This window comes from Onychostruthus taczanowskii, unplaced genomic scaffold (assembly GCF_017590055.1).
Source record: "Onychostruthus taczanowskii isolate IOZ18803 unplaced genomic scaffold, ASM1759005v1 scaffold29, whole genome shotgun sequence".
NCBI classification, from domain to species: Eukaryota; Metazoa; Chordata; class Aves; order Passeriformes; family Passeridae; genus Onychostruthus; species Onychostruthus taczanowskii.
The window spans coordinates 556,565-569,918 of record NW_024500239.1 but is presented as its reverse complement, the minus strand read 5'-3'; the positions used below and the strand labels follow the sequence as shown (position 1 = coordinate 569,918).

The following is a 13,354-nucleotide window of genomic DNA, read 5'->3' as shown; positions in this document are numbered from 1 at the left end:
AGGCTTGCTGATGTCCATCAGGCTCTTTCCACTGCTCACAGAGCCAATATCATCAAATTTTCATTTGGCTTTGATCACTGCTGCCTGATTTTCAATACACTTTATCATTACACTCACAGCTAGTTTTATTTAGATCAGAACTGTTGATACAGGGATTATTTAGATTTTTTTTTATAACCTGCACAGCCGTTGCTCCTCATAATTAGTGCAGTACATCTGGGAGGTGTTCCAGACAGACCTCTGTGAAGGCAGTCTAGTCCACATTCAAACAGGTATCATGCCATTTTACAAGAAGAGTTTCTTTCTTTCTTTCTTGACTTTACTATGAGGTCAACAATTTTCCATAAGTTTATGTGAGGAAAAAGTTTGTTGAAACAATATCCAGGGCCTCTTTTTAACAATAATTTTCCTTTGCTATATCTTGCCAAGATTATTTAAGCCTCCCAGTGCATATTTATAGGAGGCCTGGACAATGATGGAAGGAGGAGTCATTTTTTTGAGATCTCATTCAAGAGTCTCAGTATTCCATTGCTTTATTAAAAAGGAGAATTTTTACCCTGCTGTAGCTTTCCGATTCCTGGGAGAAATGTGTTTTCACAGGTTACTCCAAGGTCCATAGTGTAGATACTTACATCCAACAGGCAGTCATGGTGCATGCCTTTACCATGGTGGATATATTCCAGAGGTGGATCTATGCCAGACCCTTTGCCACCTGCTGGCCCCTCACCTGAGCCGTGCCAGGCTCTGGCAGAGCTTTGTGCTCCCTGTACCAGGGATAAGATTTGAAACCACTGCTGTAAAGCAAATGCAGAGCTCTTCCAAGACAGGCTTGGCTAATGCTGCCTTCAGATGGAACGAGTAGAATATTTACTGGAGGCTATGACACTGCTTTGACTCACCTTTGCCTTCAAGTTTGTCCAGTTTTAAGTGCAGTGGATTTCACTGACAGTTAATTTCCTTTGTTGCTCGTTAACTCCTGTTCTTCTTGTATTAAATATGGAACAAAGAAAGGAGAAGACATACAGAAGTCAAGACTAGTCATTATGTCTGTTTTCTAGGCAGAAAGATCTGAACACTCACCAAGAGAAGGCTACAAACCTCTTTGCAAGATTTTGGCACATGCTTAAAGTACTTCTGCTCATTATAACACCAATTAGAGAGCAGGATATGCCCACGGATGTGTCCTGGGACACTGAAAGAGTCTCAGCCTCCCCAGTGCTAGTACACATCTTCTGTACAGTGACATGCTCCATGGTGTTTTGCAGCTACATAACAAATTACAGGCTCTGGAACTGGCTCAGGCAAGGCTTGGTGCAGCTATGGGAGAGAGCTTGGTGTCGGAGAGAACTGGACTCTGAATCTTGGAAACTGACAATTGGTATTTTTGAGCAGAACACCTCTTCAGATGGGTGAGTCCTGCTCCTACTCAAAATTCACTCAGGAGAGGTGCGACTGTGGAGAGGCCCTCACTGGCATGACACTTCATGTAGGCTGTGTTCCTCTTGGGATTTCCCAGCAGAGCTCCATCTTATCAGAGAGATGCCAATACAGGCATCATTCTTCATTTTCCTGCAAATAAACTTGCAAGAGGTAAAGCTTTGAGAACAGCCCTCTCCCCTTTCCAAACTGCATTCCCATCAGAAAACTTGGAGAAGCTATGATAGGAAAAAATTGTTTGGTTTTTCTTTTTTTTTTAGCTGCGTGTTCTCAAACTGTTTTGAAGGGTTTATAAACCAGGGCATGCAGCTTTGCAATGGATAATCTGCATACTTACTCATTCCCTGACTACAGGCCAGAGGCTTCTATGTGACAACAAATGAGTTCTGACTGGGCACCAGGTCTGAAAAATATATGTACGCATTGTCACTGCACATCTGGAATTTAGAACTGCTAATGGATATGCTGTGATAGAAAAGAAAAGTGTCTGGCCAATAAACTTGGTTTATATATTTATTTTAAAAAGCATTACCACATTTCTGGCTAGTAGCCTTTCATCCTCTAGACTTTACACCAGTGCATCTGGAATGCTAAGCAGTTCTTTCAGGGATGCAGCCATATCCCAAAAAGCACCTTTTAATTAGAAATAACTTTAAAAACTAATTAAAAAGGAGGAAGGCTTACATACCTAGCCTTGTATATCAGCTCCTACAATCTCAGAAACCACAGGTGAGAATTCTCTCTCAGACTCTCTGTCAACCTACTTTACTTTCCAGTGTGCTGCTATGAACCTGTGCAGCTGTCTTTGAATAATATGTTTTGACCTCATTACATGTGCAACTCAAAAGAGCAATTGTGAGTTGCTTTTTCCCACGACTAGCAGTGGAAGTCTGAGCATTTTGAGTTCCTACAAGTCACTTTGACCCCCTTGTCACCATAATCATTGAACCCTCAGGCAGAGCTCAGCTCAGCTCCTGTAGGGGCTCTCTCCAGTGCTGGGAAATAGCAGTAAAAGAAAGCCTCAGAGTCCAGCAAAGAGAGAAAACTGCAAGACTACTGCCTCTCCAGGCATGCTCATAGGCAGCCACCAGAAAAATACATTCCACAATGATACATGAAAAGTATTTCAGCCAAGTTGAAGGCAAATCTTGTTTACAGACCACCTTTACAGCTCTGAAGCTCTGCCAGGGACAGTGTTTCACATTTTGTTGCAGAGGCAATGTGAAAAGCTCCCCCACATAGAGGTTGTCTTTCATCTTATTGATGTTTGCTTCCGTAAATCCCGTACCTCTATGCTGTGCACTCTGCAGAGAGTATTTTTTAGGCAGGAACCAACTCCAAGCTGATGGCAGTCCCATGTATGTTTAAGTGAGGATTTGTAGGGCTGGAGTACTGAAAGCCTGGAGAACCAGAGACACATTTTCACTGTCCTCACTCAAGATTAGGAATTAGGCTCAAACTGTGGAACTAGGTGTGAAAGATCAGCTTTTTATGATCAGGCCACTCAGATGGCTTATTGGCAGTGGTTTTGATGCCCACATGATGGCATTGCAGGTACATGGAGGATATGAGGAAATATAATTTCCCATCCATTTTCCACCCAAGTTTCCACCCAAACTCCCATGATTGGCTTCATCAACAAAACCAGAACCAGCCCAGTCACTGCTTTATAAAGCTTTATTGCAAGATGTGTTTACATAACGCTGTAGAGGTGAGCTTTTTAACTACTTATATCAAGAACTTTTGGACACTGGTCTGCGGTCAGTTTTCCATATTGACCCTGCATGGCACAGAAAAAAAAAAATAGGGTGTGATTGGATCTTTCCAGACAATAAAGTGGGAAGAGTGGGGGGAGAAGAGGAGATAAAAATAAAATCCCCCCTAGTTTACACTAAATGTGACACAGCTTCTGAAGGATCAACACAAATGGTAGGTGAGCTTGGTGTGTAATAAAATCTTAAAAGAGTAATTCAAGTTCTTTATGAAATAGAACAGAAACAAAAAATGCATTTTCATGGACAATTGAATTTAACATAGAATGAATTCACCTAAAATGAGAAAATAACAAACAAAACCAAAAACTCAACCAAAAGGACCTGTAGATAATATCTCTGACCATGCATGGCTTGTTTTTTAAATTACAATTCACAGAATAACACTGCAGGAGAGCCTATTTTACACTATGCTACACAGAACATGGAAAAACATGAGTAGTGACATTTACACAATTTTACAGTATTTCTCCTTCGTCTAAGAAACACGTCCTCTTCTACTTTACATTTTTTTTACAATTCCCAGCTCACAAAAAAGGACACTATATGCGCAAAGACAGTCGTTAAAAAGGAGAAATGTATCCAATGCTACAAATAAACCTCTTCTTTCACAGAAGCCTCTGTATTAGATAGTGATTAAACAAAATATATCTCTATCTGCCACTCAATGTGAAATGGACTAATTAGAATTTTTTTTTTTTTTTTTTTTTTGGCATAAACATCAAACTATACATCTCTGAAACTCCTTGCTATGTTACTATTGAACTGCTTGCCAAAAACTTCTTGGGGTCACATCTGAAATGCCAATTGAGCCAGTTGCTGCCCCAGTTGAAGCAAAGGAAGGTGGGCCTTAAATGCTGTTCAAATGTGAATGGTTTTGTGAATGGTTTTCAACGGTTGCCTACAACCAAACATTTTCTGATTCAAAACCACTTCAGTTTATTTTCTTTCAGAGCCTGTAAGTACCTGGCAATTTTTCCTCCAGAGGAACATCAACATTCATATCCCTTCCAGCTTAAACAAGTATTTCTTGCATCCTGGTGCTGCAAGCACAGAGCCACCATCCGACTGTGTCCCAGGGTCAGGCTGCCCACAGTGCACACTGAGCCTGCCTTGAAGGTAACGGGAGGATTGGACCATGTGCAGTGAGCTACAGGAGTGAAAAGGAGAGAGGAATATGCTCCTGCTTCTGCCTAACACCCTGCCCCCATGCATCCTTCGGATAGAGGCAGGCAGTGCATGTGCCTGTCCATGAGCTGCAGTGGAAGGATGAAGGATGAAGGATGTGAAACTGGTGGGCTGGCACCTTGTTCCCATTTCATCTCTGTGAAATCAAAGCATTGCAATAAGCCACAGCTGCACAGTGAATGTGAACACAGACTACTGCCATCAGCCACACATTTTGGACAGCCACTTGCTGTGGTTACATCCCCAGGGATCTGCTGCAGGGCAGATGCCTGACAAAAGGAATCATTTGCTGCAACTACAATGACATTGTGCCCCTGGGGGTTGTGGTGGTTTTTGAAGTCCTCAAATGTAATTTCTCAATAGCTTTTAGTATTGGCCAGGATACATTTAGAACACAGCACTCCAGGGATTTAAGGTGCTGTCCTGCAGAACTTTACAGGAGGCCCTTGCTGTTCACTCACATCATGACTGGCTCAAAATTTCTGTTAAATTGGGATAATAACTCATACCTTGATATTCACATGTGAGTGTCTATTATGCTAAAGCTAAAGTCTTGTCTATCCACAAAACTGATGTGTTATTTTGCTGACAGAATCAACCAAAGCAAGGATTCACTAAAAAAGGGTGAAAAAGAAAAAAGAGAAATGTATTTTTGAAACCATGTTTGAAGCTGCTTCCAGTATTTAAAGGAGAAAGAAAGACCCTCATTAAACCACCTTTTTTTTTTGTTGATTTTGGATTATAGACAAGGAGCTATCAAACAGAAAGGTCATACAGAGCAGCCAAGGGGCTATAAAACATCTGGAATCCATGAGCCTGGTGCCTGGCCTGACTGAAAAGTGAAGAGTGATGAATTTAACTTTTGTGAGGGATCTTTTACTCTCGAGTGTGGCACACAAGCATTCCCTGGGGGTTTCTTCACCGCAACTGCTACTGAGTATTATCTCCATTTGGGAGTGAGATTATAGAAAGTATTTGCATGCAGTCTGCTTTTAAACATCAAGTGAGATGAAAGAAAATTAGGATTGCTTCCCTTTGGAGGTTATTTCATGTGCTAAAGCTTATCTCAGCATCCAGATCAGGAAGGCATTATGGTGGCAGTCAAGCAGACACAGTGCTCTGGGCACTGCATCTGCAGCTGACTGTATCTATCGGAAAGGGAAGAGAGGTAGTTATTATGGCTGGAAGTGTTTAAAAACAGCCTTCATGGATCTCTGAGTGAGAAATGGGAACGTGTTATTACATTGTGTATTCAAGATTTTTATATTTGTCAGGAACCAATCCATATCTCACACAAAACTTGTCTTAAAACAAGTGTTACATCCTTACGGTGGGCTCTTCCAGTGATGGAAGGGCAGGCAGCAGCTCAAAACTTGAAGGTTATAACCTCAGAGGTCAGAGAGAGGCACACAGATATAATGAATTCCTCCACTTCATCTGGAATCCAGTAGCTAGATGAAGGGGAACAAATGTTATTCCCACAGTTAGGGCACTTTGGAGGAAATACTGCCCCCTTACAGATTAGTCGGCCTTTTTTATCAGGAACCAAAATGGAAATCTCACCTGTAGTTACTATGCTACACTGTGTCTGATGATCTTGCTGCAATAAATGGTGAGGACAGTGGAATTTATCTGACTGTATACTGGTGCATAAACAAGACCAAATTATTCCTCAGAAAAGTTGCTATCAGTTTTACAGATAGAGAGCACAAACAGAAAAACAAATGCCATGGAAGAACAGAAACGAAAGGATCTGCCTCACATATACGATACATCCAGAGAATCTGAAAGAAACCACCCTTTTTTTTCCCCCCCTGAACCTATCCCAACCTATACTATTCCCCATATTTAATGTTCTCCTTGATACAGAGCATATGAAGTTTTGCACAATTTTTGCACAATTTGGAAAATACATCTGCCCAACTATTAGTAATTCACCAGCTATGGTGTGTTTCAGAGACAGACACTGTACTATGCTTAAATGAAACACAAATTTGTTCCCTGTTAGAAAGTGGCCACCAACAGCCAAGTGGTCACCAATTTTGCACATTCAGCATATTTTAATTAAAATATTAATTTTTAAAGAATTGTTTGATTTTCTCCCTCCAATCAAATATAGGATCTCTGACAGCATAAATGTACTTTGTTGTGTTTTGCTTTTTTTATCACTTAGCAAGTAGCACAGTTCAACATGACCATTTACATTCAGGGTGTCTTCCTCTTGTTTCAGACTTCAAACACCTCCACGTACCCCCATTACCTTCAGTTCTTTGTTCTAAGCATCCTTAAGCAAGATTTTAAAAATACATGGCAGTGAGCAGCACATAAAGATCCACTTTAAAATCCAGATGCTTATAGGTCTTGCCTATTTTACAGTGAAATTAATTATATGCCACTTCTGTTTCCTAACCAGTTTCTTCCTTTCCATAGTCTTCAAATACACAACATATTGTATTGATTACCCAACTACTGCCTTCTGTCTACTTGTAAAATTTGCTTTTTAACAAATTGAGGGGAAAACCACATCAAACTCAATGCTGTTCTTAAGAACCATTTCTCATTAGTGACTTTTGATTCCATGGGAGATTCAAGTCATGGGCAGATAAAGAATGAAATGTTACAATCAAGAGGGAGGGCAGCACAGGTAGGATGTTCAGCCACAGGTCTCCCTGCAGTGTTGCCAGCTACTTGGCTCTGTCATCACTTGGATGCTGTGCTCAATGAAATGTGATGAATGACCATGGTTTCAGAGGTTCATTGTGTTTGGTTCAGCTCTCTTGAACAATCTCCAGTGATTATCCTGTCCTTAAAGAGAGCAGAGTAGAGTAACTTGAAGTACCTGACCAAGCCTGGGTGCCAGAAGCAACATCGCTATGGCATTAGGACCCCAGCATAGACTATTATTTAACTCTATTTTCCAAGTGTGTTTTGCAGCCAAAATGGAACCCTGTTACCACGACTAAACTGCTGCAGTTCCTCAGTTAACCAGCTTGAAGAAAGTCTCGGTTGCTACTGCTGCACAAACATACCCTTAATCTTAGAGGCTAAGGCAATGGAAAGACACAATCATGTGCATCCTTGAGGATCTATTAGACATATACAGACTTTGGCTTAAAAAGTTCCCTTTATGTTATTGTTGTTTGCAGTTCTCTTTAAAATACTTCAGCACTGGCTGGGGTGACTGTTCAATTCATCTTCACTGCTGTATATGTCCTCCACTTAAAGGCAGATGAGTTGACTAAAGGTTCTTCAAACATGCTGAGGGCAGTTATAAAAGTCAGTTATAAAACTGTGAGATAAGGGCAAATATATTGGAGTTGTTTACTGTGGTACCCACTCCACTGGTATCAAGGATAATCACAAAAAACCAGTAAAGAACAGCAAAAACACAGCAGGCTTTTTAGCAGGGCTATTTCATATTCAGATTCATTAAATTGAAATAAAATCACCACCACATTATCTTGCAGCAGAGAAAAGCAGCATGAAGGGCACAGGCAAGTGAACAAAACTTCTTGATCTTAGCATCCAAATGCATTTATAGAGTATGTAAAATTGTTGACATAGATCTCTCTGAAACTGTACAAATGCAGAGTACAACCACAGCTCAACAAGAGGGGGGAATTGTGTTCTCTCCTCTGTGTGCATGCTGCTATGTACAGTATGGGTGTGCATTAACGCACATGAAATCAGGATACCAAACTCTCCACTTGTACTGCAGGCCATGGCCTGCCCCACAGGGTGAATCACACTGAACAACACTGAGTTCCTGCAAACAAGACATTCTTTTCCTCCTGTCCAGGTGGAACAGTAAGGCTCCACAGTGAAAATCATGGTTCAGCTGGCTTCAGCAAAAGCATGATTTCGCACCATGACTGCATATGTACAGATACATGCACACATGTCCACACATTCATTCTGTACATATACAAAGGTACACACACATTTTTACATTCTTTGGAGGCAAAATAATAAAATACCCAACAAACCACAGGGTTGCACAGACCGTGCATCTTTGCTTAATGAATCTACTTGAGGAAAATTTGGGTTGCTGTAACAGGAGTTATGTTGCCTCTTTAAGGACTGTTCCTTGCATTGACAAAACGCCATACATTTACAATGACTAAAACAGGGCACAAGGAAAGCCAACGTAAACACAGCTCATATAATGACAGATAACTTAGAGAGCCCCCTCCTACCCACATCAACACACCATGAGAAGAAGAAGCCATGTGCTTTCACTTAGGAACACTAAAATGCTTCCTCAGTTACCATCTGGACACCATGCTGAGCTGTGGCACACCTTTCTTCTGCCCTGGATGTGGGGTTTTGCTTTTTGTTGCTTATTAAAATTGAACTAACAGAGGATGGGATGTTGGGAGCAGCAGAGGAGGCTGGCAGTTCAATGCCACGCTGAAGGCTGTCAGCCTGTGTGCTTCAGATGAACGGCTCTTCTTGTGGCCACCTCTGGGATGTCAAACCTGCATCTCAGAAGTGCTGATGAGGCCCAGTGCTTTGGCTTCTTCTGGTGTTAGCCCACTCTTTAGTGTCCTTCTCACTGCACAGTCGTGAATTCCAAAAGCAGACAAAACCAAAAAAACCCAAACAAAACAAAACAAAGCAAAAAACAACAAAGAAAATGCAAACAATTAGAATCAGTAATTACACAAGACTTTCAGCTGCAAATCCCCTGTTAACATGCAAGCTCAATCAAATCAATAGTTGCTATCTATTTAGGGCCTCAAGTTCAGAAACACTGAGTAATGCCCTATGCCAAACTCATGGGAGCATCAACAGCAACTCCAAACAGGCAAAAATACATTTGTCATTTGACATTTAGTCAACAAAAAGTTTTAAGAAAAAATATCCCAGCTTTTTAAGATTTTTTTTCTCTGAAATCGCGTCAGTTGATTTTCAGTCCATAGCAAGTGTCATCTGCCCTATTATTTTATAATTTCATAAGAATTTTTTAAAAGAGCTTTGGGATCTTTATAGGGATCTATTGAATTTATCACTATTAAATCATTTGAGAATCTTTTAATTTGTAAAACTCTCTCCCCACAGAGTTAGAAGACTATAAAAATAACTATAGTTGATTAAAATCATTAAAATGACTGTTTTCATACATGCTTCCCTTTCTTTTGTAATGTTCCCCCATCCTAGTGCCATTTGTGTCATATTTGCTTTGATACTCTGCAGCATTTTAGCTGAATTTAAATGATCAATGTAAGCCAAAATCTTGTTTCTTAATTTTCCATAGAGTGTTCTGAACACTAGCCCCGACAAGAGTTTTAAAATTTGTGATTGCCTTTTTTATTCAGAAACAAGTGACTGTGTGACTGCACAAATTGAGCATCAGTGTCATCCTAATTTTACTGGTGCTTTGATTTCCAGGTGGATGGACTTTAATTCAAGACAAAAGTGGGGTGTTCACTCTTTAATGTTCCTCAAGTACAAAATGCACATTGAGAAGTCCAAGCTTCATGCAAAGCATACACAGTGACTTAATATTGAACTGAATATATTTGGAGCCTAGAAACAATGAACTCTAGAGGAGACTAATCTTAGAGAAACCAATTGCAAAGAGTGGTCAAGGAGTTCTTGCATCATTTAGCACAATTAAGGTCTCTCATTTAGTGAGATATTCAGTCCATGTAACTGAAACTGGGTGGTCACACTCAAGGGTTGAGCAGGAGTAAGAGAAGGGAATGGATTGGCATAGAAAACAAAGGGATAAGATAAAGGAAGAATATGGCATATCTGAACATTTGATAACATGCAGGTTGAATGAATGCAATCTATTTTTTATTGTCAAACCACTTTCATCAGATACTGATGTTAATCAAATGAGCTGGGAATGCCACATTTCTAGTTCCTCCATTATCAAACCCTTACTTGAAAACTTTTTTCCAAAACTCACTCCTTTCTCCTAGTTTATTTCTATTATTAAACACCACCAGAGTCTGCATGACAGCCTTTTAGGATACCCAGCTTTTCCTACAGTACTGATCAGCAATATCTCCCAAGTTTACCAGTACTTAGCTTAAAGCACTACAAGGTTAAGTGAAACTGACAAAGCTAAGTTTAAGAAAGACCAAAAAAAATACTACCAGGAAAGAAATAAACGTCAGAAAATGCTCTGGTCTCCTTGGTAAAGAATAGCCAACAGGACTTTTGAATCAGTTTTTACCACTGGCACTCTTTCTGGCTTCTCAGATTTGATATCCATAGTGTCCATGGTGACAAGTGTAATTTCTAGACATATGCTGTGGAATACCTTAGGATCTTAAGGTCTCAGTGAATCACCCGAATGCTTATTTCTATATCAAAATGAACTGTATGAGGAGTGGAATGGAAGAAAAAAAATCCAAGAAAGCTGCAGTAGAAACATTTCTGTCATATTAAACCTAAAGATTTCCCTGTGTATTTCACTTGCTTAGCTGTCTGCACTGCCTCTCCCCTGAATGCTTTTTTTCTTTACCCTCTGTAACATCAGCAGCCAAACATGGACCATAGCTTGTTTGGCCACCAGACAATAGTGTCATGCTAAAAAATACAGAGGACCCAGCTTGTCCAGGTGGCTGGCTACATGACATTTCTTCTTCCTGCTGATTTAAAAGTGAACCGGAAAACCAAATGTGGAACGAATTTCCATGTTTTAGACACCTCTGTGGAAGTGTCAAACCAAATGTATTCAGGACTGCTCTCACACATATCTCCAGCTCTCTCAGACCACAGTCAGTCAGTCAGTCAGTCAGTCAGTCAGTGAGTCAGTCACTCACTCACTCACATTTTCAAACTGAGCACAGTAACTACTGTAAAACAAAGCTATTTTTTTCTTGTCAGACTGGAAGAGAACAAATTGTTATTCCTGTTTGTAAACATTTCACAGGAACTGATGTACTCTGCTAACACTGGTTAGGTATTGGACTAAGCTAAATTCTTTTATTTATGATAAGATAAATCTGGAGCAACCTTCTTTAGGTCAGTACAATTGCTACTGCATGAATAATTGAGCTGAGACTCTATCTAAAGGAGAATGAGGGCCTCTGTAAATTCTACCAAGCAGAACACAGTTGCTAAATTCCTCCATCAGCATGAGTAAGAGAATTACTAGTTTACTAGGAAAAGCCAAATGGATCTACAATAATATATAGGTTTCTTTGAAGTAAACTACAGGAGTTTATATTCAGAAACCATAATTAGGAGTTAAAATACCATGGTAGAAATCGTCTTCATGGAAAAGCAAGTAGTCTTCTTTATGTTAAACAATATAAGTCTCTGAATCTCCAGATGCCTACCTATCAAACATACTAAAGTATTAGACTGACATGCTTTTGTATTAACCCTTTGATGACTGAAGGAAAGAAATCCTGTATGCAGCAGTTGGTAAAGGCGAGTGCCCTGTTCTGGGTTTGCTGTATGATTCACACAAGAAGTCTGAAGGCCAACCCCACACTTGTATTTTTGGTGCCACTGCAAAACAACTAGGAATGGCAACATTCAATGAATTGCTGGGACATACGCAGCTGTAATTAAACAAAACAACCCCAGGTTCTAACTTAGCTCTCCTTTAATACAGAGAATGATAACTTGGGTTTAAAATATTACAACGACTTAAGGGATTAAGCAGGAAATTTCCAGCAGGAAGAAAGAAAAAAAAAAAAAAAGAGGAAAAAAAAAAGAGCTCCAAACAATGCAGAATTTTGGGGGTCATAACGAGATTGTCAAGAAAATAATAAAAAGCAAGATGTGAAGAATATTTTCAGTGACAGAATGATTCCCATAAAAACTTATGGCAGCTGACTTGTATAAACTAAGCATGTGGGGCAAAATACTGCAATATACTGTGGCTACTGGCAAGATTAAAGCTATCCACCATCAACAGGCAACTGGAAGGATAACAGCTGACAGAACCATGGTGCAGACTCAAATGAGGGAATTCTTAACCCTATAATGTAACAGGCCAGTATGACACAAACGAAGCCACTTAGTATTTGAAGTATTGTGTACCTAGGGAGATGAAAGTAGTTTAATAAAGGGTCTCTTTGTATAAAAATTGTATCTACTATGCAGAAATTACAGTACATTTCCCCATAGGAAGATACAGTGGATGGGTGCAACATACATAGTAACACAATTTCCAGCCCCACTATTCTCTGCACTGATTTGTTGAATATAAAGGCTTGTGTGTGATGAAACCAGGAGAAGGCTGAGTTATCTACAAGAGCAAAAACTGCTGTGGGAGGTGGGTGAAACTTGTCTTGGCATTCTGTTACACAGATGTCCTCAGTCATTTGTCTATTTCCTCATAAAGCTTGGTAGGGTTCCTCTACCTTAGGTCATGAACATGTTCTGTCATCAAAACTGAATGCAGGGAGATATTTTCCTTCCATGTTTTATAGACAATGCAAAATTACATTTCTCAACCTAAGTCTTCACTCTCCCTGCTTCACTGAACCTTGTCATATTTCTAACTGGACTAGACATAATATCTTGGCTTGTAAAACTCTTGGCCTGCTGCAGATCACATTAAACTGAGTTATGGAATGCATTTTGGAGGCAGTGACAATAAAAATAAGACTTTCAAATGACCTTTTAGGTTCTCTGAGCAATTTTTAAAACATTTGCTAAAGAAACGTAACATAGAGAGAAAGTAACTTTTACCCTTGTCACAAGTAAAGCCTGCTGAGATCCCATAACCAAGAAACTAAATGTTGTTTTTCTGGGGTTAGAGGGTATGATATTCTTTATTAATCATGAAATCTAGAATTCTATTTGATATTCTGGCAGAATGCAGAGTGCTTAGGGTGAATTCAATGAATTTGACTCTGCCTGTTGGGTCAAAATCTACAGATACACAACCTTCGCATTATGCTGGGAAAGTTTTTAAAAAGAGTAATAGCTGAAGCATAGCTTCTCTCTTAGTTAGAGAACATAATTATGTAGGGTTTGGTTTT

The 13,354-nt window shown here is 39.8% G+C and overlaps 1 protein-coding gene across 7 annotated transcripts in view; it reads right to left on the bottom strand.

Moving 5' to 3' along the window:
- Positions 1–3,100: 3,100 nt before the first annotated feature.
- Positions 3,101–13,354, bottom strand: part of FHOD3 (formin homology 2 domain containing 3) — a 375,703-nt gene continuing 365,449 nt past the window's right edge. For 6 of the 7 annotated variants that reach the window (XM_041408064.1, XM_041408058.1, XM_041408059.1 and 3 more), the window contains one exon: positions 3,101–8,952. In XM_041408064.1, the coding sequence (XP_041263998.1) occupies positions 8,870–8,952 (83 nt within the window). In that variant the 3' untranslated portion in view covers positions 3,101–8,869. The remainder of the gene's footprint in view (positions 8,953–13,354) is intronic. The other variant, XM_041408060.1, reaches the window with a different exon arrangement.